At 42.5% G+C, this 26,947-nt stretch overlaps 1 protein-coding gene across 3 annotated transcripts in view; it reads right to left on the bottom strand.

The window, feature by feature from the left end:
* Nucleotides 1-26,947, bottom strand: part of LOC118284242 (Kv channel-interacting protein 2) — an 82,105-nt gene that overhangs the window by 16,723 nt on the left and 38,435 nt on the right. The window contains exon 1 of one of the 3 annotated variants that reach the window (XM_035606996.2): nt 6,523-7,087. The exons of the other annotated variants lie outside the window; for them this stretch is intronic. Coding sequence (XP_035462889.1) covers nt 6,523-6,628 — 106 coding nt within the window. The 5' untranslated portion in view covers nt 6,629-7,087. Of the gene's footprint in view, nt 1-6,522; nt 7,088-26,947 lie in introns of those variants that run through there. 3 annotated transcript variants of the gene reach the window in all.

Raw genomic sequence — 26,947 nt, 5'->3', positions numbered from 1 at the left:
CTAAAGCCTTCCTTTGTATTTGTAAAACTGGGTGAACAATAGCCACTGTCTGCCACACATACAAAATGTCATCCTGGTGCTTGTGTGCCCTCCTCAATACTGTAATTGTGTGTAATAAAGAGAAATACAAATGAAGGGATTAATAGAGAATACATTTAAAAATGTGAATCGATCCTTTAACTTGACAAAGCTGAGACTTTGACTTTTAACATCTTGTCTGGGAATCATCATCCTGTACACAGCATGATATTTAATGTCCTTTAATCCACTTTAATTTATTTTTTTGTTTTATTTCTGCTGTATAGATTGTTTTTATGTCCGAGTTCAACATGTGTTTTGCTATAGACTGCTATTGCAGTAATTGTGGTACAATGCAATACATTGACAATGAGCAACCAGGGGTGGGGAACCTTTTTCCTATCAGGGACTATTTCAAATTCTATGTCATCCTTTAGGAGCCATACTGTACCAAATCATTGACCACATACATCAAACTAACTGCTTCTCCTTAGTCGGGGGAACCTGATGTCAGATGGTAGTGATGATGACACCATTGCAGCTTGATTTCGAGGTATGGGTAAGTTGATCTTGAACGAACTGACACTTTGCAAGAGTCGGCTCCCGGGCAGCAACAGGGTGCACCTTCACAAATCCCTCCTCCTACATGAGGATTGAGCTGTTTAGCTTTTAGCTCGCTCACGGCAAAACATGCGCTCATATCAATTGTCTCTGTCCGAATGTTGTCCTGAGAAAGCTGCTGGTTCGGCAAACACACTCCACCGAACAGCACCGAAAAAATGACCCATCTCACCTGTGAAATACTGAATATCTACTTTTCCTTTCTCGACGGTCACAATGATGCTTGTCAGCAACGACGTGCGTTTCATTCACTTGGGAGCTTGTGATGCATTGCTGATGATCACTTAATACTTAATAAATAGCTAATACAATTCTGATCAACATTGAAGAGATGCCATTGTCTTGCACACATAAGTCTTTTAATGGAAGTAATCATTTCACATATTTCCACAGTGCCCATGCTCGCCTACTGTTTGGCTTGTGGGATTGAATTACAAACTGAGGGGCTCTCGACCGAGCAGGATCCTACTAGGTGACCTGTAATTAGCGTTTAAAACCATTACACCTAAGATTATTTGAATCCATTGCGTGCTTCGCTTGGGGATGTGGCTGCTTTGATCCCGCCAAATCGAATGAAACGTTACTCGGTTCTGCGCCTGCAAACTGCTGGAGCATCTTACGCAGAAAAACCAAGTGCTGGGACATTTTACGAGTTAAGCTGCACACAAGAAAAGGTCTTCAGACACAAGGCGAAGCTGTGCTCATGCAAATTTGTATAAACTCTAATAAGCCAGCAAGGGATATTTTCAAGGACACGTTTGCATGTGTGTGTGTGTGTGTGTGTGTGTGTATCTTTGGATATTCATTATTGTTTATTCTCAATGTTATCATCCTTCTGCAGATGAGTGTCAGAGGGAGAGAGGCAGCCCGTCAACAACTTTGTTTCTGTTATCCACAGAGCACCTGCCATACAAATAACCTTTCTCTCTTCTCATCTCTCTCTCTACCTCGCTCACTCACACACACATGACTGCTATAATCAAATTGTGGGAAGGGGAGCCAGATGAAGAAAAAAAAGAAGACACACGGCGACAGAGGAGGAGGAGGAGAGAGAGAGAGGAGGGGGAAATAGATAAAAGTGAGAAGAGAAGAGAGAGTGGGGTGGCGGAGGGGAGAGGGACTTGTGTATTAAATATCCCCCGTCTGATCCTCCTGTGTCCCAGGCTCGCATCTTTTAGCTGGCCAGCCGTCAGAGGGGTGAGCGAGAAAGAGCCTCAGACAAGGACAACAAGGACAGTCTGCCCCACTCACACTGCAGCTTCATGACTGTTTATAACGTTTCCCACGTCCAGGACACTTGTCCAAACCACTGAAACAGGCAACAGTGTCCATGAGCCTGCCCTTGTTTAAACTTTCCCCAACAGTTTAGAGACTTCTTAGCTCATAATTGAAAAAATAAAAAACGGAATTCTAATAAAAATCAAAAGCCTTGTATTCGTTATGAAGTCAAAGCACTAGTACAGATGATTGACATGGAATATCAAGAATATCATCAGACTTGTCAGCTATAATGTCCTACACACACACACACACACACACACACACTGCATCTCCATTAGCTTGCCTATCAATTGAAGGGCAATTACAATAAGGGTAGATGGAGGTGCCTCTGTGAGTGTGTGTGTGTGTGTGTGAGAGAGAGAGGCGTGCTTGGACATAAATGGGTCCTCTGCTGACCGCTAAGCAATTTAACTGCACTTATCCCTCTCCGTCATAATGTCTCATTCCTTCACACACACACACACACACACACACACACACACACACACACACACACACACACACACACACACACACACACACACACACACACACACACACACACACACACACACACACACACACACACACACACACACACACACACACACACACACACACACACACACACGCACATGCACACACACTGTGCTGGTCACAGCCAAATATCATCTTGAAAGCATGAAAAAGGGGATTTGCTGGGATTTATATAACAAAAGGATGTTGTTCCATTCTGGAGGTAAAACTAAACTGCTCACACCAAAGACACACTAGTTATTGTCATTATGGTCATCACTTTCTCCAGTTCGCGCGGTTGCTCACGATTGAAAGAGCAACATTAAAACCTGTTATCATATTTAATGATGCGGCTGATTGGTGTATAGTATAGCTGTATGAATGTGACTTCCTCTGGGAGGGCACTGTGTTGTTTTGAGGGTGCTAACATGCTCAAAATACATTACAGTACATTACATTACAGTACATTACATTACAGTACATTACATTACATTCATTGAGCGGACGCCTTTGTCCAAAGCAACTAACAATAAGTGTATTCAACCATAAAGATATTACCCAAAAAGTGCATACAAGTAATGCTAACATGCTTTTACAGTTGGCAAGATATTGGTCTGGACCACAGTTTTGGATGACTGACAGATCCTAACCCTGAATATGGAAAACACTGGATTCATCACAAAAGTATATGCCCAACAGAGCTTGCAGGTGGCACAGTAGAAGTGAGTCCAGGAAAAAAAAAAGTAATTATTGTGACATATAAAACTAAATGAATCTAACATTCCTTTTTCACCTGTGTGCCACCTCAGTGACAAGAATCATGTGCTTCTACACAAGGAACTGACAGGGATCAAACCGTGGGAGTGAAGTAGATCATCACTGTGCAAAGTGAAAGATTAGATTCCGCTAGGCTGGTTTGACATATGGTTCAAATCCTGCAGCTGAGTCAGGTATGAGTTGATACATAGGCGAGGACAGATATTACAGTATGAAAGGCGTCTCAGAAGATGATGAAGCGGTGCTGGAACGTATCCCTGACATCCAGGACCTCATCCAGCTCAGTGCCAGTTCAATTTATTCTGAAGTAAAAGGCTGAAGTAGGCCGTGGTGCACATGGCAAGATGCCACACCTTTCATGTGAGAAGTGAGTGACCATGAAAAGACAGCTGACTGCCGCACATGCACTGCACATACTAAGTTTCTAAGTAGCTCCTAATGAGCCGCAGACATCCACTGACGGACAGCAAGATATAGTATATCTCAGTGACAGGAGCAGGTGGGAGAAAATAAAGTGGCATATCCGTTATCAGAAAAACCCATAGACAGGGATTTCTTTTGTATCTCGAGGAAGTTAAAGTCAACAAATTCTATCGATGGAATGTTTTGTTTTTTTTAGAACAAGAGGAATGTGCAAGAAAAGGCTTTTTTCTTCCAGGCAGGTGGCCACCCTGCTCAGGCCAGAACATCCCACTGTACAACTCTTCCATTTCCACCTCATAAACTTGTAAAGAACACAGTCCAGCCATTAGCCATTAGCCATTAGCTTTAAATCAACCGGAGCCTTGTAAACTTCCAGAGCAGCATGTTCCTCCATCACACAGCCTCCCTCTCTCTCTCCTCCCTCTCTCTCTCTCTTTTTTCCTCCAGCTTCGACATTCTCTGGTGAACACTGAAGTATGATGAGCATGCAAGTATGTGTGTGTATGCCCGCGTTGTTTAATCAGCGTATAGGGTCAGCGACACGGCTCATTAAAGTTATGTCTCACAGTCTCTTCATTTTCTGTCTTAGCAGAAAACGACTCAAGTGTGAGTCTGTCACACTGAAGGAGGGAGAAAAGAAGGCGTTTCAACTACGACTAATGTTTTATCTCTTCTTTTTTTCTCATCCAAAACTGGAGAAGGTCTTCCATTGGTAGGATGTCAGCTCTGCACACTCCAGCACTCATTGCAAACTTCTTGTTTTATGCCAATAAGACAAGAGTTCTGCTTGAGTACACATGACCAGTAACCGAGTGGCCAGTGCCATCTTGTTAAGTAACCGTATTTGGAGGAGCAAGGGGTGGACCCCTCTGCTGTCAAGTGAACTCATGTCAGCAGATCAATGGGAGGGAAGTAACTCAGTGTCACACAAGCAGCCAACACACCACTCCACTATTAGACCCTAGATGAGACAAGATGAAACTCAAGATGAAAACAATTATGTACGGTGAAAGAGTGAAGCGGGAATATGAAGATTGATAATGAGAATGAACGAGGGTGTGTACATTTTACACAGGAACGCATGGTGGAAGTTGATGAACTGACCAATAACATACATTAAATGTAACAGTTTATTGTAAATATATGGCATATATGTGTTGCTTTTCACAGAAATATTGCATATATGTATATATATATATATATACTGAAAGAGTGATGTGTGTATCAGGTGTATATCTCCAGTGGGCACATGGTTCTACTGATTATCTACCATCTGGACTAAGTTCCTTGAATAAAGAGAAACAGCCTTAGCCTAAGTACTCGCAGGGGAGTTGGCTGGCACGCACGCACGCGCACGCGCACACACACACGCGCACGCACACACACACACACACACACACACACACACACACACACACACACACACACACACACACACACACACACACACACACACACACACACACACACACACACACACACACACAAAGACTGATACTCAGAGTATAAATGACGCTCCACTTTGTGTGTCTGTAGCATTGACTATAGGTTTCCAAGGGGAACTGTGTCATAAGGAGATGACAGAGCTGCTGGCAAACCTTGACTACTGGGTGCAGTCCAGCGAGTGCATCAGGGATGGAAAGTGTCTCTTACATTGTAGCATCCAGACGAATCTAACATTGCAAATTCTTAATCAATGCACAATTTTTTACACTTAACTGAGGAAATTGCACGTATATGTCCTTTAGATAGCGACTCAAAACAGGAGTAGAAGAGCTCCACTGCAGAAAACTTAAGACCCTGTCAAGAGTGCTGTTGTTAACAGGCTCCCGAGTGTACAGGACACTCTGGGCAATGAGCAGAGGAGAAGAAGAAAAAAGAGAAGAGAAACAGAGAATGGAGATAAGAATCCCATCTTTCCTGTTGTCACGAAGAGAGAGGGGATAAGCAAGTGGGAACTACCTAAAGTAGATTGGACTTATGGGGGACAAAACATGGGTCATCCGTATAAGACGGTCCGAACCAGAAAGCTCCTGGAGATGACCCAGAGCAGGACGAGGACCTCTTCAGTCAACCTTTTCGTTTACAGCCAAACACTTTTTAAAATTGTTAGAAATATGAAATTCAGAAAATGATTCATTTAGTTAAACTGGTATAATTACTATAATAACGCATACACCCCAAATCAGCAAGGGCCAGTACAAAGTTTTGTGCCTTTTACAAACTGACAATAATCCACTAAGTGAAACACTTTTAAGACTGAATTGTGCTTGTCCAATCGCAATAGGCCAACTCAGCCACAAAACACCAGGAGAAAATGAGCCATATTTCTTCAATTGATAAAAGCGCCATACTGGGGCTTTAGGCAAATAAGAGTACAGCTGACATTCCCTCAGACGAGTGCCTCTGCACAGCACTCAGACCCACTCTGTCCATAGTGTTATCGATTAAAGGGTAAAAGCACACACCCCAGGGGCAGAGGGAGGCCTCGCACGCGCAGCTAAAGTTACTGTGTGTGTGAGAGTGTGTGTGTGTGAGAGAGAGAGAGAGAGAGAGAGAGAGAGAGAGAGAGAGAGAGAGAGAGAGAGAGAGAGAGAGAGAGAGAGAGAGAGAGAGAGAGAGAGAGAGAGAGAGAGAGAGAGTTGGCCCCAGAGTTGCACTTGTAACCCACACCCACAGGCAGGACTGCAGCCCACTCAGGACCACAGGGAATGGCTGCTGCAGATGAAAGTAACAGTCCATGCACACACACGCACACGCACGCACGCACACACGCATGCACACACACACGCACGCGGACGCACGCACACACACATTCACCTGCACCAACTTTAAAATCATAGTTTTTGCTCTACCATAATTGTCCCATTATTAAACCAAACGAACCCCGGAAAAAATATACACTACCTTCGCCGCCGACGGGCTCGAACATCCCGAACTGCTCGAGGACTTTGATGAAGAGACCCATGACCACCAGCACAGCGATCATCTCCAAGCCATCCAGACTCAACATGTTGGGCGACCACTGTCTGTCATCGCCCAGAACTGCTGCGCCACCGAACCAGGCCGGATGGTGCCGGGGCTGAGTCCAGCCAGCAACACAAGACCTGTCCAACTGTACCTGAGCAGTTAATCCAACTTAAGCCGTCTTCTGCCAACTTTCTCACTTGACTCAAAAAAGTCTGTCAGCAATGACAGAAAGAAAAAGTTAAGGGTCCGACGGCTCCGTTTTTCTCCTTTCACCAAAACCCTGGCCTCATTCAGCCTCTTATCCCCCGGTGGAGACCATGCGGCTGGAGCTACAGGCTGCAACACAGAGCTCCAGACTGTCGCAACACCGGGGCTAAACTTATAAGGTTTCTTTTTTCTTTTCCTCCCCTCTCTCTTTCTTCTCCCAGGCCCCGTTGAGAGATGGAATCTGGGGATTTGCTGCGCTTGCGAGTCCTTTGGCAGTGGTTGTCAGGAAGTGAGCGTTGTGTGAGGGGGGACGCGGGAGTGAGTGAGGGAGAGGCAGCAGATAGAGAGAAAGGGGGGGGGGGGGGGGTTGGCATAGGAAATGAGCGAGAGGGAGAAAGACTAACCGAGGCAGAGCGAGAGAGAGTGGGCCAGACACGCACGCACACACACATAGTGAGATAGAGATTGTTTGGGTGGGGGTGGGAGAGTTGAGGTATGCCCTCCCTCTCCAGTGACATTAACTACACTGATTTACCTACAGTAGTTTGGTTCCCTTGGTAACAGGACGAGATTGTGTCAAAGCCAATTTTAACTAATGGAAAGAAAACATATTAATGTTCATCTGAATTCAAGTCCCATCTCAAATGTGTGTTTTCACTGTATGGAGATCGGTGCTTTTTGTTTCGCAGCCTCTACGTATACGCCTGCCAGTCGATGCAATGTCTCATTAACTTTTGAAATGTGTCGCTATCAAGTTTGGGCTTTGTGCGGGAAACACAACAATTGGGAGGCAAACACCAGGGATGAGGGGGAATATAAGAGCTAACTGGAATAATCTTATGAAAAAAAAACACTGCAGCCGTTGATTGTGCCTGAGTATATGCAAGAAGAAGTAAGTGAGGAAAAACTTCAAGAATATTCTCAGCCCTGTAACTTGGATAAACTTATACTTAGGTAAAATATTTATTATTATTATATATGGAAATTACAAAGTAGTTCATTTGAAAGCAGCTTCGTGGAACAGTTAGTTGCATTTGGTCGCCATCATTCATCATTCAGTATGAAGTTATGGAAGTACACATTTGGACTGTGTCTAAATGTATTCAGCATTTACCACTTACCACTTTTGTCTTATGTGTCTAAGGAGCATTTGTTCACATCATAGAGTACAGAAAGTATCCCACAACGCAGGGTTACACCTTTAGAGTTTACAGTTGCTAGCCATTAACAAAGAGCCGTCAGCATGCATTATGAATTTATTTTTCCATGTGTCACATTAGGAAACCCTTAGTAGTGAGTGGTAAATAATAAATAAGTGAAGGATTTTTGCATGCAACAATGGCCTCATGAGGGGAAACAGCTGACAATAAAAAATGGCAAGATGGCAGATTACTTGGTCACGCCTGTCTTTTCCCAAATAGTTGCAATGACTGTATGGAAATGGTTGCAGTTGGGAGGGGGACCAAACTTAATCTTTCCCTCTTTCAAACTGAGAAACACATTTCCCTTATGAAATAATATAACAGTCCTGAAACGATGCAGAACCTGCTTCATATTTGTTTTATTCATGAAACATTTACCGAAGGTCTGCCTCCTGTTGTGATCAACGATCAAGTGAATGGTTTAACTCCAGGTGACCAGTGGAAACAAGGACAAACTGGTGGCTCTATTAGCTACTGCCTTTATTTGGAAGAAGAAGCTGCAGCCTAATGTTGTCCACATCATATGGCTAAATAACAATAATAATACAATTTGATCGTAATCATTCTATATTTTCATATGATAAATCTGCAATTAAAAAAAAATAAACATCCTCCCCTGCTCTCCCATGAATTTTTACAGTCTTGAATAGGTAGAATGTAGAATTGATAGTTTTAAAAACATGCAAAGTACTATACTGCATATATGTATTTGCTAACATTCACCTTCACTGCCTGCCAGTCACAGTTGAGGTCGAGATACTTAAAGCAGCAACAGGAATCAGTGCCGTCTGCTGCCGCCCTGCCCCTCCCAGCACGACTCCCAGTGAGGGTATCGCTTCACCTTATGCTACAAAAATAACAGGATTGGAAAAAAAAAGGTATATTCCCCTCTCTTCGTCTTATCGTCCCACTGTGCATTCCTTCCTGCTTCTTTCTTTGGGGAGAGGAAAGGTTGAGAGAGGCCAGACAGAAGGGGTTTGACAAATGTGCTGTGTCTGCATCCACTTCTGCTGCTTTTCTCTGCGTTGGCATTCCTGTTTCTACATTTTATTTTTACCAGGCTGTACGGCAGCGTGCCTCATTACGGGGACGCCTGTCACAGAAACAGCATAACCATGCAGGCCGCTCTAATGTTCACACACACACACACACACACACACACACACACACACACACACACACACACACACACACACACACACACACACACACACACACACACACACACACACACACACACACACACACACACACACACACACACACACACACGGTGACAGACAAGGTGACGGGGAAACCTGATTTTATGAAACGTCACTTATGGCGTAAAGGCACAAACTTCCACAGCAGTTGTTGGCAGTAATGTATACTGGTTACAGTGAAGCTGAGCTCCGATTGCAGACACGGTAAATATAAACGGAGAGACATCGAACCACATGCTCTCAAAGGAAAGAGAGAGAGGGAGTGGGAAATCGGAGCCCAATGCTTGTTGGTTAAAAAAATGATTTCTCTGGCCGCTTTCTTATTGAAGAGTTGTCCTTCGAGGGGAGAAACTGAGAGGTGCAAGGCAAAAAAGAAGTGAGGCAGGTTGTTGCATTAGACATTGCGACGGGGGGAAAGTAATGAGGAGCGAGAAAACACAGAGAGAACATGAAGGAACAAAGGAAGGGCACGCCGAAGAGCCCGAGAGACTAAGGTCAGATCCCTCTGCGTAGCGATGTGCAAAGCACAGAGGAAAGAGCCGTCTATTCTTTATCACCCTCCAGCATCTCTCTCCTCCTGGACAATTTCTTCCCCCTCATTCTGGCTGTCACCGGAGAAAATTGGACGTGCAGATGTGTCCTCTCTTCTCTATTCTTCTCGCCCACCGTCTCATCTGCTCTTCATCATATTTACCCAAAATAGAAACACACATTTACAATTCTAGAGCAAAGGTTGGCAAGACACACTCTAAATAACTTTCAGGAGGAGTAATTATCTTAGGATGAAAATTCAATTAAGTTCAGAAACTCAGTGTGCTCTCCAAAAAAACTAATGAGAGCAAATAGCTTTCTGGAAAAAAGAAACAAATTCTCTGTAAGGGCAACTGATGAGCAGACTGTTATCACTTCACAATCTTTTTGTGGGCTAGAATATGAGAATTGATGAATTAAATAAATTTGATTTTCAATTTTCCAAGTGTGCTGCAAGTTTGCGGCTCTGACATAATGCAGGTATGGCACAGACGGTTAATGTTCTGCTTTCTGGTAAATTGATTCGGATGGTCTCTAGCTCAAGAATAAAATTATCTCACTTCTTCTCTCTTTGCCCTCAGGCTCGCATTGATTTTTCAAAATTTCCACTGCTGCTAAATTTACTTTGAGAGATGTGGTGAGGCGTGAGCACATGGGCCGAAGCTGATTGATGGGTGCTCAACTAAAACTAAACAAGGGTTTTTATGAAGAACTGACATGAATTGCTTTATTGACTTGTGTCTCAGTATGCTACTGTTTGTGTTGTTAAACATGAGGCCTCGGGGGAAATACTACGAATCAGTGACCTTACATTTGACCTCTGTCACGTCAGGTGGACAGATTGCATTTTCCACCGTGCTGAAAGTCGACATTACGTGATAGTTAAGCTGTTCCGAGGATGTGTCTTGCACTATTGATCGTCGAATGTTACTTTCTGTAATCCCCAGAATGTGTTAATTGGAGAACGTGACGATTGATCTGTGCTTCAATAAGGCTTGACTGAGCATGCTCAAAAGAGCTCACAAACACAAACAAATTGTTATGATCCACTCACACTCATCACATGTTGGGATTCAACCTGACGCGATGCAGATTACTGTACAGCATGTTAACAATCAATAACTGGTCCAGCCAAACATGTCGTCTTTAGTTTCCTGTGAGCTAAGGCACACTAACGATCAATACAGATAGATATTACAACATGATAGAAGAGATGGTTCGATGAGAAGACTTGAGGAGAGCAGTTTCTAATGTCACAAAGATCAAACGTTTTTCCAAAATAAGAAAATATATTAATTCTGCACTTACTCATATTTTCAGATTATTTTTTTTCTGTCTCTCCTTTCGACCCTATTCAGACCCCCCCCCCCCCACACACACACAACACACACTTGCTCATACACACTCATACATATCACAAGAGGTTATCTGACTTTACTTTAATTCCATCTGTTGATTGATGAAAAATGGCAAATGCATTTAACATTAACATTTGATCCACTGACAAATCAAAAAATACTCCATGGCATCAAAAATGACTTGCCTTGACCCTGCTTTTGAGAAAAGCCTTGCTTTTGAGAAAGTTCCACTCACCTTTCCTGAACAGGAAGTACGACAGTGGGATTATTGACATGAGGATGAGAGCATATAACCCTCCGAAGCCTTCCTCAGACCACAGACTCAAAAAAACCCATGACCAACACAGGCGAGAGATCGCAGTCACTGGGCGACTATGTTTTATGACGCAGCTACTGTACATTTTTGAGAGAGTCAGTGGCACCGACAGGTTGTCCTTCGTTCTCTGGGCGTAATCACACACAAAATGGTTTTCCACATGTACTATGTGCACCTGTACGCATGAAAAAACACGCATGTCCTCATGCCCCACCTGTTTTGATAAGGTGTGCTTTGTGTTTCCGCAATGAAGTGGCGACAATTGTAAAGGTTTACAAAAAAAAAGTCGCCCGCTATCAGTTAACTATTCAGCAGGTCTAAATGAGGTCCTTTATGTCCATCATTTGTGAATGAATGGTAGCGTTTATGCACTGACAGTGTGTACTATAAACTACCGTTGTTTTGCTAGTTACTGTTACGCCCCATGGCAACACACAATACATGTGGAACGGCATCATGGGTGGGCCAGCACAGCTTACAAAGAGCAGAAAAAAAGTGCAGCAGCAATAAAGAACAACGCAGCCATTTGGGGATACGAATTTCAGGAAATTCCACTCTGCAAGCGAAAACAATATGAAATCGACATGGTTTTCATTTATACCACAAATCGAATGCAGAGTGAGTGCATTTCACAGTGCCGGTGAGACGCTGCGGAATGGGATAGAAGAAAGAGAATGGAAAAGAAGGGCGTGAGGAAGAAATTCAGACCGAGAGACAGAGAGGAGAGACGATGGAGTGAGTCTGAGTCGCAGAATAAATATAGAGAGTGCAGTTACCTTCGGAAAAGCACTGGATGTAGAATGAAAAGTCACAAATGTGTTGAGACAGTGACCTTTCTCAAGAACAGACACCCAGAAGAGTCAGTAGGAAGCAGAATAAAACAAGTGCAACTTCAATCAACCTCCACTAGAGGTCAGTGTATTTTAAAGTATTTTATATATATATATATATATATATATATTTCGAAGTATGTCAAACACATATACAGTACCCTCATGCTCTGCTCCTTGTTTAAACAAAGAGACCTTCATGTCCAGAGAATATTCTGGTCCTATAAAGGTTGTTTTTTTTATCATGTGACTTTCAAATGCTCTACATATCCACTAAACTGATAAAGGCATGCGGCGCTTCTGTGTTGGGGCCAGGTCTGCAGCACCGTCTCATCAGCCAACGCTTTATGTCAGTAGATTATGTAGCCGGACATACAGCTGGGTGCCTTTGGTGTTTGGCTAGATGTGGCAATAACTGAAGAACCAAAGTTTCAGTAGACGACACAGGTAAAAGGTAAAAGGACCTTGGCTGATCTGTTTTTACCAGATACCTGAACTCGAATGCATGCATGCACAAAACATACCAAACTCCCAATTTAGCACAACTTCTCAGTGTGTCACCTCCTCTCTGTTGAAGAAACCAATCACCACTCATACCAGCCTAGTTGAGGCCAAACACTGTTGTTAGGCTTGTAGTCCGTCTGTTGGTATCACAAGGAATGTCTCAGTGGACAACAGGACAGTGACGTCAAGCACGTGGAGATGATGATGCTATGCTGAATCAGCAGCTTATCAAAAGGCACAACATGGTTCAACCTATAACAAAAGGACGAGTCTGCCGGTAATGCACTCGAGAAAACTCTGCAATGTCATAGAGTGTGAAGGACAAGCATAAAAAATGTTTAAAAAGTTAAAAACACACTCATACACCGACAAGATCAGGACCCTGGAGTTATAGAAAGATGGGATATGATCAAATATAAGAGGAGAGGAGAGGAGAGAAGAGGAGAGGAGGCTATGATTGTCTCTGACAGCCAGGCCCAGTCAAACGCTCTATTGTGTTAAATCTGTCAACTGTCACCAAAGAGAGCGAACGAGAGAGAAACAGACTGACAGAGAGAGAGGGGGAGAGCGAGAGAGGCTGTTGTCATGGACACGACACATAACATCAATTCCCCAGGTTTGGGTACACACAAAGCCACACACATAACACACACACACACACACACACACACACACCAACATCTCTTTTCACTCTGCTCCATGCACTGGTAAAAGGGGCGCAGACCGGCGTTCCCATTTCATCCATTACATTGTGCCGGTGAATGTATTGATCCATCATACATGCAACACAGACGGTTAAACACATACACACACAAACTCACAGTGCAGTGTGTCTTCCATCAAACGCAGTTAAGTTTCTGCAGTGCTCTGATATATCCAGACCTCGTGGACATGACAAGCCTCATTATCATGGCCGCGCAGGCCATGGCACCCATTAGTATTCTGCAGAGCAGGCACACAAACACACACACACCCAAATACATGCACGTGGAGTGAGGTTATTTCATCAAAGAGCGGCATATGCCCATCAAAGGGTAATTGTTTCTATTCCTATTCCTGCTTTTCTTTCATCTTTGAAAATTTGTCTGAAGAGATTTCTATTCCTAAACTGGATAAATCAGTCTTTGCCTGCAGGAATCAAAATACGATTAGTTTCGAGGTCTCTTATTATGGATACTGCTCACTATTGACCTCGGTCATCGTTCGTCCCCTTCCCCTTTGTCACCCACCGACTGTCCTCTGTGTTCTTAACAGTTCCCGTCTTCAACCAATAAAGTTTGAATGTTTTGGTTGCGTGTCCAGGCTGGTTCATCCCCGATGAAACATATTTTCCTGTAGTGGTTTCCAGCCATGCAGTAATATTTTTTCCACTATTAAGACAGCAAAGGTGAATGGAGCTATGGTTGTGGTGCTCAAAGCACTGACAAACAGCGTGTTTAACATTTTACAGAGAGCAGCATGATTTTCTATATACAATGCTGTTTCTCTGAAAAAGTTTTTTTCCCCTGAACCATTTCTGCAAAAGAAAATTAAACTCCTAAAATCTGTTTACAGCCAGTTGACTTAAATTCATTCATTTCACTCTTTTACATTTATTGTTGTAAAAAGATTGATACTTCATATTTTTCACTGGTGATACTTGGTGACTTAGTCTGTACATATGTGGATCTACTTAACTGTAACCCTAAAAATACTGACCATATACGAATCTGCACCAATACAAGTAAGTGAAGCAAGAAGTTATGATTTATTTATACATTTTGTAACATGACTGATCCTTGATCTATTCAGCCATCTCACTGATCAATTCAGCCTATTAGTCATGCACATGTTTCTGCTTGTTTGTATTGATGCAATCATTATTCTCACTAAGGTGAACCTTAACTAAAAACCTCAAATAACGAGAACGCACGAGTTAGATTCATGGAAGATTACAAAAAAGAGACAAAACACATTCGCGCACACTCACACGCCCGTTAAAATCGCTTTTAAGTTTCCCGTGTTCCTTCTTCACAACGACAGGCAGGAACACAGGTCATGACGTGTTGCACAGTGTGGAGTGGGCCTCTGCAGCTATAAATAGCCCTGAGAGGAATCAGATTTGGAGAACTGGAGGTGGGAACTGATGAGATCACACATACCAGTGTGTGTGTGTGTGTGTGTGTGTGTGTGTGTGTGTGTCAGCACGCACACACAAGCACAAGCACACCCTCAAAAGGCTTGGAAGGCTTGGAGGAAATGGAGATGGAGTCAAACTGACATCATGTAGACGAGCAGGCAGAAGAGCAGACAGGCGAGGAGGCAGAAGAGCAGACAGAACAGCGGGAAAGAGGAAGAGCGGGGAGCAGGGACAGGCTGCACACAGCAGCACGACTGAGAGGAGGCTGTGAAGTGACACCGAGGTGGCTACCTGGTGGAAAAAACTGGGGAGGGGTTGACTGCGGCGGTGATGAGGACGACGACGAAGGGACCGAGGAAGCGGTGCAGTTACTAGTTGTGGATGTGAATGACGAAGGGAACAGAAATAAACTTCAGATGTCATGATGACACACTTCAACATGTAGTGCATGACACCGTGGGCACGAGAAGCATGCAGCCTTTCAAGGACACATCACCCACGGTATTAATAACAAATGAAACTGGAACCCCTGTGTATGATAGATCATCCCATACAGTGCATGTTGTGTTTCCCATATGAATTATGATTTGAATATGTTTGCCTTTCACCAAGGACGAAGAGGACAGTAAAGTGACTGGACTGTATCACTGTTCCATTACAAAATGATAACGTTATTAGCTGAAAGTGCCAAAGCCGGAGCCTGTTGTTTATCCTCCAAGCGGCGAGGAAGCCTATCAGTAATTAAGTTTTATCCACTGCACGGAAGTTCTTCCTAAAAATGAAACGCAAGCACATTTTCCCAAGGAGTTAAAGGCCTCGTGCTGCTTTACCCCGGATACAGAACAACACATCAAGTAAGGCTTCAAGATCTGTTTTCTTTCCTGCAATAGCTTTTAGTGGGTTTTTCTTTTTTTTTTACTATAAAAACAGTCTTTGATGGTTCTAATGTGACACACAGACAGCCAACGCTGAGGCGCACACGCGCACACACACACGCACACACATACACACACACTCTAGAGCACACAACTGACTGACACACGTCAAGTTTATTCGGTGGAAAAATATGACAGACAAGTGCCACTCAAGAAAATGTCAAACGAGCGACACATTTACAGTGATAGAAAGATAAGAGATGTTGAGCATTGTTGTCAGTCAACATTTAAATATATTTAATTCGTTATTTGGCACTTTGAGATTGCTTTTAGCAATGAAGAGTGCTCTATAAATGAAATGTATTATTATTATTTATCTGAGATGTTCATAACTTTTAATTCAATGTCTTACCCTTATCTATCCAAGAGAAGTGAAGGGTGCTTAGTGACTGGCTGCCATTCAATTTCTCTTTTATCTGAATTATCTGAAGTTGTTAAGTCTATGAAACGCTCCTGCTTCATTCAATATGTTTCACACTTAATGTAAATGTGCCCAGACTTACCATGAAACTGATTATTATACAGTTGACATTGAAATATGTTGCTGATTAAGTCTGAGGACAGAGAGAGAGAGAGAGAGGGGCGCGGATACAGAAGTGCAAAGGCAGCATGAAAATAGATAAATGTGCTGGTGCTCAAGTTTGAAATGTTTGACGGGAATTCAAAATATTGTTTAGCGACTCTGTGGACACATTCAACCCATCCCAACTTCTGTCGCATCACTCTTCAGCTTCAGACAGCTTCCTCTTTGTGCCTTGTTCGGTTTCCCCGCCTGCCTGATTTGAAATCCTTTTCTCACCTCTCTGGATCGCACTCTTATGGTCACATTATGTTCCATCTTCTTGCTGACCCCCACCTCCCTCTACTTCACCTTCCATCTCCATGCTTCCCGTGCCCTTCCCTGTCTCGCTCTCAACCCTCTTCTCACTTCCTCTCTGCCACGTTGACCAGAGGTCAGCAGCACAGTCTCTCAAGGTCGTCCCCGTCCGAGGTCTGGCCTCCTCATGCATGGGTGCCTGAGTGGAACGGACGGCTCCGTCCCAGTTGGGGACCGTCAGACTTTTAGTGCCTCTGACCACGGGCCTCCCTGGTGGATTGGCCTGAACCGCATCCTTTCTTTGTTCCCATCCACCGCTGTCCACTGTAAAGAGTGTGACCCAGCGAGAACGACAGACAGAAGGAAATAAAAGGAGCGGCTGGAAGTGTGATGGAATTAATCTAATTAAATCACCCTCTGAATTACTCCCGTGTTTCTCTTTATTTGAGCAGTTGAGAAATATGTCATTCAAACTTTGCACGTGGAAAACAAACGCAGTGCACCGAACATTGCCTGAGATTGCTGGTCTCATCTTCCAGGTGGACTGAAAGTGTGGTTTGTTCATGGTGATAAAAAAAACAACAACATGAACCGACCTTAACAAAATAGCTGATTATTATTCAGATCATGACAACCGTTTTTCTAATCTTGCTCACTCTGTATTTTTCTTAGTGGCACCTCTTTGATGGATGAGGTTATTCACTGATGTTCCTCTTTGTGAGCTTGTATTAAAACACCGTTACAGCACGACATCCACTGTATGAGGAGCATCTCTCCATTTCGTTGACTTATCGAGGAGCCCATACAGTTGTTGTTTTAATATAAGACAAAAAATAACTGATTGATCATTTAATTTGTTTTTCCAACCAAAAAAACCCAAAACACAATAACCAGAGATTCCAGAAATGTTAAGATTTCCTACTCCGGTTTGACTTACATGATGGTAAACTGAGTCAAATTTGAAGATGTCCGAAGATTGTAGGATGTTGTATCAAGCTCTGCAGACTTTTTATTTGATCGTTATTTTTTGCACTATTGTCTAACATTTGATAGAGAACAAACAGGTATCAACAAACAGTATTCAGCAGATTAATCAATCAATCAATCAAATGAATCAATTTGATTGCAGACCTTGTTTAAAAATAATAAAAATATAATTAATAAAATATTAGACAGTTATGTGGGTACTCAGATTTACAGTACATATTATAATACGTAATCTGTACTGTAAAGAATTAAGTACAGATGATCCAAGTCATCTGTACTTTATCACCACGCTCCCAATAAGATGCCCTCCTTTTACTACTACTTTATAGTGTTATATATATATACTGCAAAACAAACCTTAAGAATGAACTTTAGTGAATATAAAGAGTCATCTGTTCCCTCCTTGCTCAGTCACACCCGTGCAGCGGTGGGAGTCTAACGGAGAGACCCCTGAGGCATTTAATAGCTATAGTTAGCTCCGATTCATTCACTGCTCTGTTAGCTATAGTTAGCAGTAAATTTATCCACCTGCCAGGGGAGCGTGTCAACCGAGGATGGGAAATACACTTCCCTCGAGTCAGTCAGCCTTTCATGACGAAGGGGCCGGCGGTAAAGAGCTGATTAGAAAATTAATTATTTATCAAAATACTACAAAAAAATTTCCCCTGAACACTGAAAAATCGGGGAGCAAGTCATTACAGTGTTAATTGGATGTTCTGACTTTCAGTCAGTCTTTGTGCATGAGCGTGCATGAGCGTGCGTGTGTGTGTGTGTGTGTGTGTGTGTGTGTGTGTGTGTGTGTGTGTGTGTGTGTGTTTGTTAATATGGGTGCGTCTGCATCTGTTTCTGATGCTGGAGTTTAATCAATCTCAAGGACAGATCAATAACTCACAAAAGTGTTTTACCTCGCCTGTGCTTAATGACTGGCTGGGTGTGTCGAGTGTTCCTCATTCTATGTCACACACACACTTCATTCTTGTTGTTTTTTTCTCTGTTCTTTACTCTGACTGACATCAATCATTTACTTTGATCTGGCATACGTTACATCACTGAATAATGCATTCATCTGATCGTGCTGTTGACACAGAAGAGCAGATTTTGAAACACTCTTGAGGAAACTTCCCCTTGATTCAGCAGGACTGAAGAGTAGTGAAGTACTGATCCTAGACAAAAGCAGGTCTCGAAAAACACGTACCCTGATCAAGTCTTCGGTTTAATGAATGCAAACTTTTTTTTAACCAATTTTTATCTTGGTCTCTGCTCTGCCACTGACATGTGTCAATCCATTATTGTATTTCTTTTAATCTCAGCTCTGCATTTCAAAAAAATGCAGATCGAGTCAGTGGACCGACTACCGGCCTTCAGCAGTTTTTAATCACATCGTCAAAATGTGATGTGGTTTTCAGTTTTCTGAAGATTCATGTTTATCAATTATTCATCTTTGGAGTTCCCTGCAGTTCTTGCCTAGGTTATTGTTGTTCTCTGTCTACATTACTGTACATACTGTCACTTGGTCATGCATAATCCATTTTTTCCCACAAGCACACATGAAACTCAGTTTAACAAATCTGTCGCTCCAACAACCTGACTCAACACATAGGTGTCACAATGATAACAGGGTTTAACTAAACCTTCGAAAATTGTGGTAATTTGTTTGGACAGAAAACAACATACCTCAGATCCCTGTCACTGTCGCTGTTTGTTGCAGAAACTTATTGGTTCTTTTTTCAATTAATAACCTGTAAAGCATGCATGTATTTATGATTTCTCCACCAGGCCAAATTTTTTGGGTATTGATGGATTTGTTCAGCAAGTCGAGGGAAACCTAGGCCACATGGGTAATGGATACATACGCTGACGTAGGTCTCAACAGTGGAAGCAATAATATTACTCCTACTGCCTGAGTGCAGATCGAGGTGAAAAGGTGAGGGCGTTTGTTCCACTTGAACAATCAGAGGTCAAGGAGAGAAACCAGAGGGAATGAGGGAGTGAGCGTGAGTATTTCTCAAATATTTATAATGGATTGGGCACTTTCTTTTACATATTTTACTTGTACTATGCATATGCAGCATACCCTGTAAGTAAATGTATTCTAGTTTCTGTAAAGTCCCTGTGAGCTTGAAATACAATGAATAGTTTGAGTAGTAATGGACGTTTCAACCTATTAATTAGAGAAACTTTATACTCAAAATCCAATCACAGTAACACAATGTGACTGTTTGATAAATGGAAACTTTGCATGAAGACATGAACTACTTGATAAGTTGAAGGTTAAAAGGAAAAGATGGAGGATTTGTGAGTGAGCCTGTATTTCAGCACCACGGACAGAGACACACACACAGAAAGAGATTTAACACTCCTTCTCACATACAGTAATACATTTATATCAATTTGATTTATTTAACTTTTGTAAAAAAGAAACATAAATGAATGCAGCAGTTATCCTTGAAAACGGCACACGATGATATTGTTCACAAATTGACTTTTTTCCATTTTTATTACAAGCAAAATAACTTTGTTCTCACACAAAAACTTCTAAATTGAAACACTGACACATTTTTTCGTCTCCTGCTCTAACATACTGTCAATTTTGCAACACGCTTACAATTTTAACGAAGACATTTTTGGCCTCTTTCTTTAATAACTAGTTGCAGCCAAGTGTCAACCCACCGTGACGTCACCCGCTGGTCTGTGAGCTGCTGTTTTAATATTTAGATCAGCGCGTCTTGTTTTTCGGAACCACAAGTAAACATATTTGGAGGAGTTGGGGGTGGGTCTGGTCTGACTGGACGTCCACCTACACTTTCCAGTCATTTTTATACAGTAAACAGTCTACAGTCCTGGTTTGAGGCTGACTACAGGAAAAAATACATTGGTGAAATAGCTAGAAAATATGATTACTTTTGTTTGCAGTCTCCAGTGAGGTCATGTTTTTTATTCTGCAGACCATCATGCCGAGCCAAGGCCACGCAAGCATTTACACATTATGAAGCGCCACAAAGGGCTCATTCAAACCTTTGAGCAATCAGCACGCTGTAAATTGAACTCTAATATAATTTAAAAAATATGAAACCTTTGGTTCCTCCACTTCTTCTCTGCACACTGCATCACATTTCTCCTCTTCCTCTCTCCACCAGTCACACCTACGTAGTCCCCCCCCCCCCCCCCCCCCCCCCCCCACCACACACACACACACACACACACACACACACACACACACACACACACACACACACACACACACACACACACACACACACACACACACACACACACACACACAGCTACTAATAGAGGTTTATTTTTAGCAGGTGTTAGGTGTGTGTGTGTGCACATGATGGATGAAGGTGATGTTTTGCACCTTTCTCACAGAGGGGAGAAGAACAAGGGAGGGGTGGACGGAGGTAAAGGGAGGAGAGGTTGAAGGGAGGGCAAGAGGAAGGCTTTGAGAGCTGTTACTACACAGACGGGTGTTCGACCGAAGAGGAGGAGGAAACGGGTTGAGGCTTCCACCTGAAATCCCCGCTGGCGGAGGATCAACAGGCCACTCGGCTTCAGATGATAATGCTCTTCTTCAGAGAGATGAGGGACGACAGGAACAGCCACGATGCACTGCACCATCCAATTAAAACCCGGCTCACACGGGCCTTTGCTTTCAGCTAAAAACTCAAATTTAATCATGTTTTGTTTCGACCGTCTTGTCTTTTCCTCAGTATCTCTTGAGAGGATTTTGGAGAGTTGCTCAGATGCATTAACTCGTGTTGGAGGTGAGGAAGGGAGAAAGAGACGAAGGACAATACAATACCACACTAGTATAGACAATATGGTGTCCGATAGCCAGAACAGAGTAGAGCCCCTGACTCATCAGCTTGGGACGGAGCGAAATGTGAACAGCATGCAGCAGATCAGGGCTAAAACTATGGGACGCACGCCAGAGAAAACAAAGGATGAGGAAGCATGCAACAGATATGCTGAGGGATTACTCGGCGTACACAGAGTGCACAAATAACTACAAACCAACTGTCGCTCTCCTTTTAATAGCTTGATCTGGAATGGGAATAAAAATGGTAGCACGTGCAAAAATTAAATGTACTTTTTAAATATAGATCCTTTAGAGAATATTTTCTTTCTCTGCACAGGCTTTGACCTCCAACTGCTACAAGGAGTTTATTTTTGGGCCAGCTTTTTTGTCTTAACTGTGAATGTGCAAGTCAGGAGGTGTCAACAACAGACAGAAACAGAGGGAATAATCAGCGCAAGCGAGATAAACTTGAGAGTGAGAATCTTCACATGTCTGGTGACAAAACAAGTGTGTTTTTAAAATGGATGTGTGCACTCAACAAGGTATTTTTCTCCCTCTAGCTTCCTTAAGCGTTGCTTTCCTTTCATTTTAAGATTATTATTTTTTACCATCTCACAGAACAGATTATCAGCTCGGCACTGCAGCATGCGAAAATAATAATCGCAAATGAAGTGGAACAAAATCTTGTAAATGAATTCTAATATATCGGCCTTGCAAGCCATGTCTCCCTCAGAACCCGAGGCTCCAGTGCCGCTTCCTGCTGGGTTTTCATATTGCCCATTATGCACCGATGAGACAACCCCAGCTCCGTATTTACCCCATGGTAAAGCACACGAGCAGGGGACCTCAGCTTGGAGTTAAGGTATCCTTATGGTAATGAACAATTCCCTTCCCACTGCGAAGGCCACTACCACACACCGCGATGTAGCCCAGTGCTCTCTACACGCACACACGCGCACACCCCTGCAAGCACTCATCAGAATTTCACATCACAGGCAGCGCATGTTTAATTCATTAAGCCTAAAATTGATGTTTGATGTCAATTGTTGTCAAAAGCACAGGAAAGTGAAGGACAAGTGTGTAACGACATTCGTCAGAGACACGCACGGAGGGCACAGAGGCGAACACTCAAATTGAATAAACTCTTCATGTGCTCCAGCGAGATAAGTCTAGAGGAAAGATAAGGATACTGTACATACCCTCGCTTCGGTGACATGATGCATCGTCCCTCCAATATAACTTTGAAGGGGGCCAACAGGTATTTATGAAATGCCGCTGACCATTAATTACAGTGACACCAATCAATCCAATCAGTGCAACCGTAAGCACCCAGACTCAAACCAAATATCAGTGCCAGAACTTGTTTGTGGTGAAAAAAACACTGTTTTTGTAAAAGCAGCTCCATCTCATACACACACACACACACGCATGCACATTTATAAAGCTCAGCATCTGTATGCTGGGGCCGAGACTCGGAGAGAACATTTTTTATTTATGTATGAAAGGTTCATAACGGAATTCTCTTTGGTCATAGCCACAAGTGAGCTTGCAAAGAGAATCAGCTTCAAGGTACGAGAGCCTCGAAACAAGAGTCTGTGGAAATGTGTACGTGTTGTTTTTTAGTTTTTTTCCTAATCTCAGCCGGTGTGTATATTATGTATACATACCCTGGCAAGGTGTGGATGTGTATACATGCCCGTACAACAGAAAGGTGAAGCAGCACACAAGGGGAGGTAATCAGGTCATAAAATTAGAAAGTACAAAGTCTAATGGCCTCTGGAGGAGGACTAACACCCAGTTTCATTTAGAAAAATGTCAAAGCCCCTAACAAATGACTCCTGCTCTGGAGAAGGAAATGATCTTGGAGCTCAGGTGTGTTCTGTGACGTGCAGGTGGAAGCATCCTGCAGCAAAACAGGTGCAGTGGTAGAGAGCCGTGATGGACAAGACAGTAAAAATTACTAATTACTTTCAGTTTCTAGTTACTTAACCATTTATCAAGGGGGAAAATTACTTTGTTTCAAGAGAAGGAAATTTTGAGTTGCTCTCAAATATCTGCTTAATCTCTCTTATGAATGCAAACATCAATTTAAGACGAGTAATGATAGGGGCACACTCACATTTCTTTGAACACCAGCACATAGACATGAACTTTCATCCTTGACTTCGAAAAAGGGGAAAAGGGTCTGCATTACTCAGACTGTTGGCCACTGTGTGGGCTAATATTGATTGACAGAATGTAATGTATTGCTGCAATGTAAAGTCCTTTGTAAATTTCCTTTTTTGTAATGCGGTTTCAAGAAGTAATCAGTTACACAACTAATTACTGCCAAAAGCAATGGTGTCACTCACAGTAACTCTTCCAACATGTTGCATTATATAAAATGGATAAGTCACAGGAAGCTGGTCTCTGCAGGTCTGAACTCGGAACGTACGGCTGCTTATTTAACTTCTCTTCCAGAGACATTAATCTTCAGACATGAAATATTGATTCAGGGCTATTTATTACGAGCTAAAGTCATTTACAAGGCAAAACAAGTAAAGTTGTTAGGGCACACGATGTTGTTCATTAATTTGATCAGAGCGAAAAGAAAAAATATCCTGTACTTTGTCCCTGTGGAATTTTTGTCAGACTGCACACAGGCTCAAAATACACAACTAGGACACAGTGGGAATGATTGATATAGTGATTACTGATCCATTGATACACAAATCCTGTTTCTCCACCGTGAGGCCGATGCATCTGTACAGATGATACAGATCATGGGACAAGTCCATGACTTGCACACATGACAACATATAAACTGGACAAAGATTGAATTATATGTATTGCATTTGTCTTGTTTTTATGCAAAGAATGTTATGCTATTTTCACCAAAGTTGTGGAAGACAAAAGCCTACAAATGAAACCAATGACTGCTGCTTCCCAGTCTCCTGACAAACAATGACATGCAGCAGGTGTGTGACACTGATGGGCACAGGAAGTACTGCAGGAGGAGGGGGGCCCGGTACAGAGGGAGGAAGCAGACCCGGCCTGTCAGCATGGACTGTTCACGCCGGATTTAGATGGTAGATAATGTCACGCACCAGAGTGAAGTGGAGGAGTGTGTGTGTGTGTCTGTGGGGGGGGGGGGCATACAAGTTTAACAGTGTTTATTGAATCTTAATTGGACTAAACAGAGGTAGTCTGACAATTAGATAAATCGGCACAAAGCTCCAGGCAGGCAGGCAGGCAGGCGCTCTCTCACACACACACACACACACACACACACACACACACACACACACACACACACACACACACACACACACACACACACACACACACACACACACACACACACACACACACACACACACACACACACACACACACACACACACACTCCTAGCCACAGGGTGGGTCTATGGTGGGATAGTTGTAATCGACAGAACTGATTGTAGCTTATCCTGAAACACACTGTGTGGTGTCAAGGAACAGTAGAAGGTGTAGCATTAAGAAAAAAAACTGCTCTAATGACTTTACCCAATGAGGTGGAATAAAAATATCAATTAACCTTCAGCTTTTTTTTTAATGTCATTTGTCTTATTTGCATAGGTTGAATGGTTCAGACACAGTGACACAGCACCGACTTAAATGGCACGTCCTTCAGCAGCTTGGAACGGTCAGAGAAGGCTACGATGCTCAAATACCAAACTCTGAATGGCCTTGATGAAATCCCAATGTAGCAAAGCCATTATACAGTTCAGCTCTCGCTGGCTCCCATCGCACTGAAGCAGACATCTCTCTCTCTTTCTCCCGCTCTCCCATTGGAGCAGACACGCAGGAGCCAGTAGTCATGGTAACCCCATTCTGGGTAAACTTAAGGATGTGTATGTATGCACGCATACACACAGACACACACACAGAGGAAATAATTACCAATATTCTAAATATTTGAATATTTTCATTGGTCCTAAGGGTGATACTTCTAGATTTTACTATCAGGAAAAAAGGCGTCATCAGTTACCGCATTAAAAACAGCAAATACTATTGTTTTGGTGGTGAAATTGTGGCAGCTAGTTAGCTGTCTGAACAGTGAGTGGTTTCCTTTTGCAAGCATGGTGTCATCCTGATGACATTTTTGTTCATATTTTTTTCATTTTTCATTTATATTTTGATGGAATTGAACTGCCTTCCAGAGAGAATACCATGATTTAAATGAGAGGACTTATGTCAGATTGAAATTGGATTTGGCTTTCCTGACGGCAGATGCACCCTCTGTGCCAAAAGTCTTAATAATGTAATTTACCTGAGAATGATTGTTTAGTGCAAATCAAACAATTAGTCAAAACATTTAAACACAGTTTGTATCTGCAATACCAGGAAATACTACTACTGATATAAATGGTACTCATTCTAATGATAGAAGATAAATGTTTGATAAATTATGTTAAAGCTAGCATGTCCAATATTGTGTTTAACGAAGAGAGTCAGCACAGTAGTGGAGCAAAAAGAGGTGGTTTTATCATGATTAAAATAATTTTGTTTGTTTCATAAAACAGGCTACAAAATGAAATTGTTCAATGGTGGTAGGCACCATAAGTTTACATGAATTGTTTAACCCTGGCGCTCAGCAGTCAATAGAAACTTGTAGAACTCACCTATTCAAACTTGGCAAATGGCAACATGGTTCAGATCATGTAAAATTGATATCTGATAATTACACATTGTTTATGGGTTGTAAACATGTCGTGAAGGAGAGCGCATTAGGAAAGTTAAAGAGCCATTTTATATGAGCTAGTTGATAATATCTCAATATAACTTTAAAAGATGTTTTCCCTGTCTCTTCTGGGAACTGTAAACATTATGAATAAAAAATTGGTGTGTACATGGTGTGCACCAGCAGCAAATCATCACCATGTAAGACAGGTTTGCTATTTGATTTTTTTTTAGCCTGAAAATATCATGCACACAGCCAAATAAGTTAAGGCAAACAGGAAAGAAGTTTCTGAGCAACAGAAGGAGTTCATGCAGTTGCAACTTAAAGTAGCAATTAAAGTTAGAGAGGGTGAGGTATATAGAGCTGGTGGTTGTTACACTAGAGAGGGGATGGAGCTGGTCAATAATCTTTGCTTACATTCCAAGTTCAGTGAATCTGATCCAGACACATTCCTCTCCCTGTCTGAGCGAATTGAAATGCAACAGACTGGTCAGATTCAGCTCATGAGTGGAGCAGAGAGCAAAGTCCATGAAACAGTAAAGTCCTCAGTGTATGAAATTGTGCCGGAGGCATACCTACAGAATTTTCGCTCTCGGAAAAAGAAAAAAAAACAACAACCTTGAAAATCCGACCTTCATTGAATTTCCCAGTGATTAGATATCTCAGTTTAACTGCTGGTGCAGCAGCAGGAAGTTGTCACATTGCAACCTGGTTACGTCCTACAACAACAAGACTGATTGATTGATTATGTGTCTGTTAAATGATCTACTGAAGGTTTTTTGTTTTTGCAAATAAGGATAATGCTGGTGTTATTCAGCATTTTATCATGCTCAATAAATCTCAAGGAAAC

Source organism: Scophthalmus maximus, chromosome 10, assembly GCF_022379125.1.
Source record: "Scophthalmus maximus strain ysfricsl-2021 chromosome 10, ASM2237912v1, whole genome shotgun sequence".
Lineage (NCBI taxonomy): Eukaryota > Metazoa > Chordata > Actinopteri > Pleuronectiformes > Scophthalmidae > Scophthalmus > Scophthalmus maximus.
Note: the sequence above shows the minus strand (reverse complement) of the source record. Positions and strands in the feature narration are given on the sequence as shown.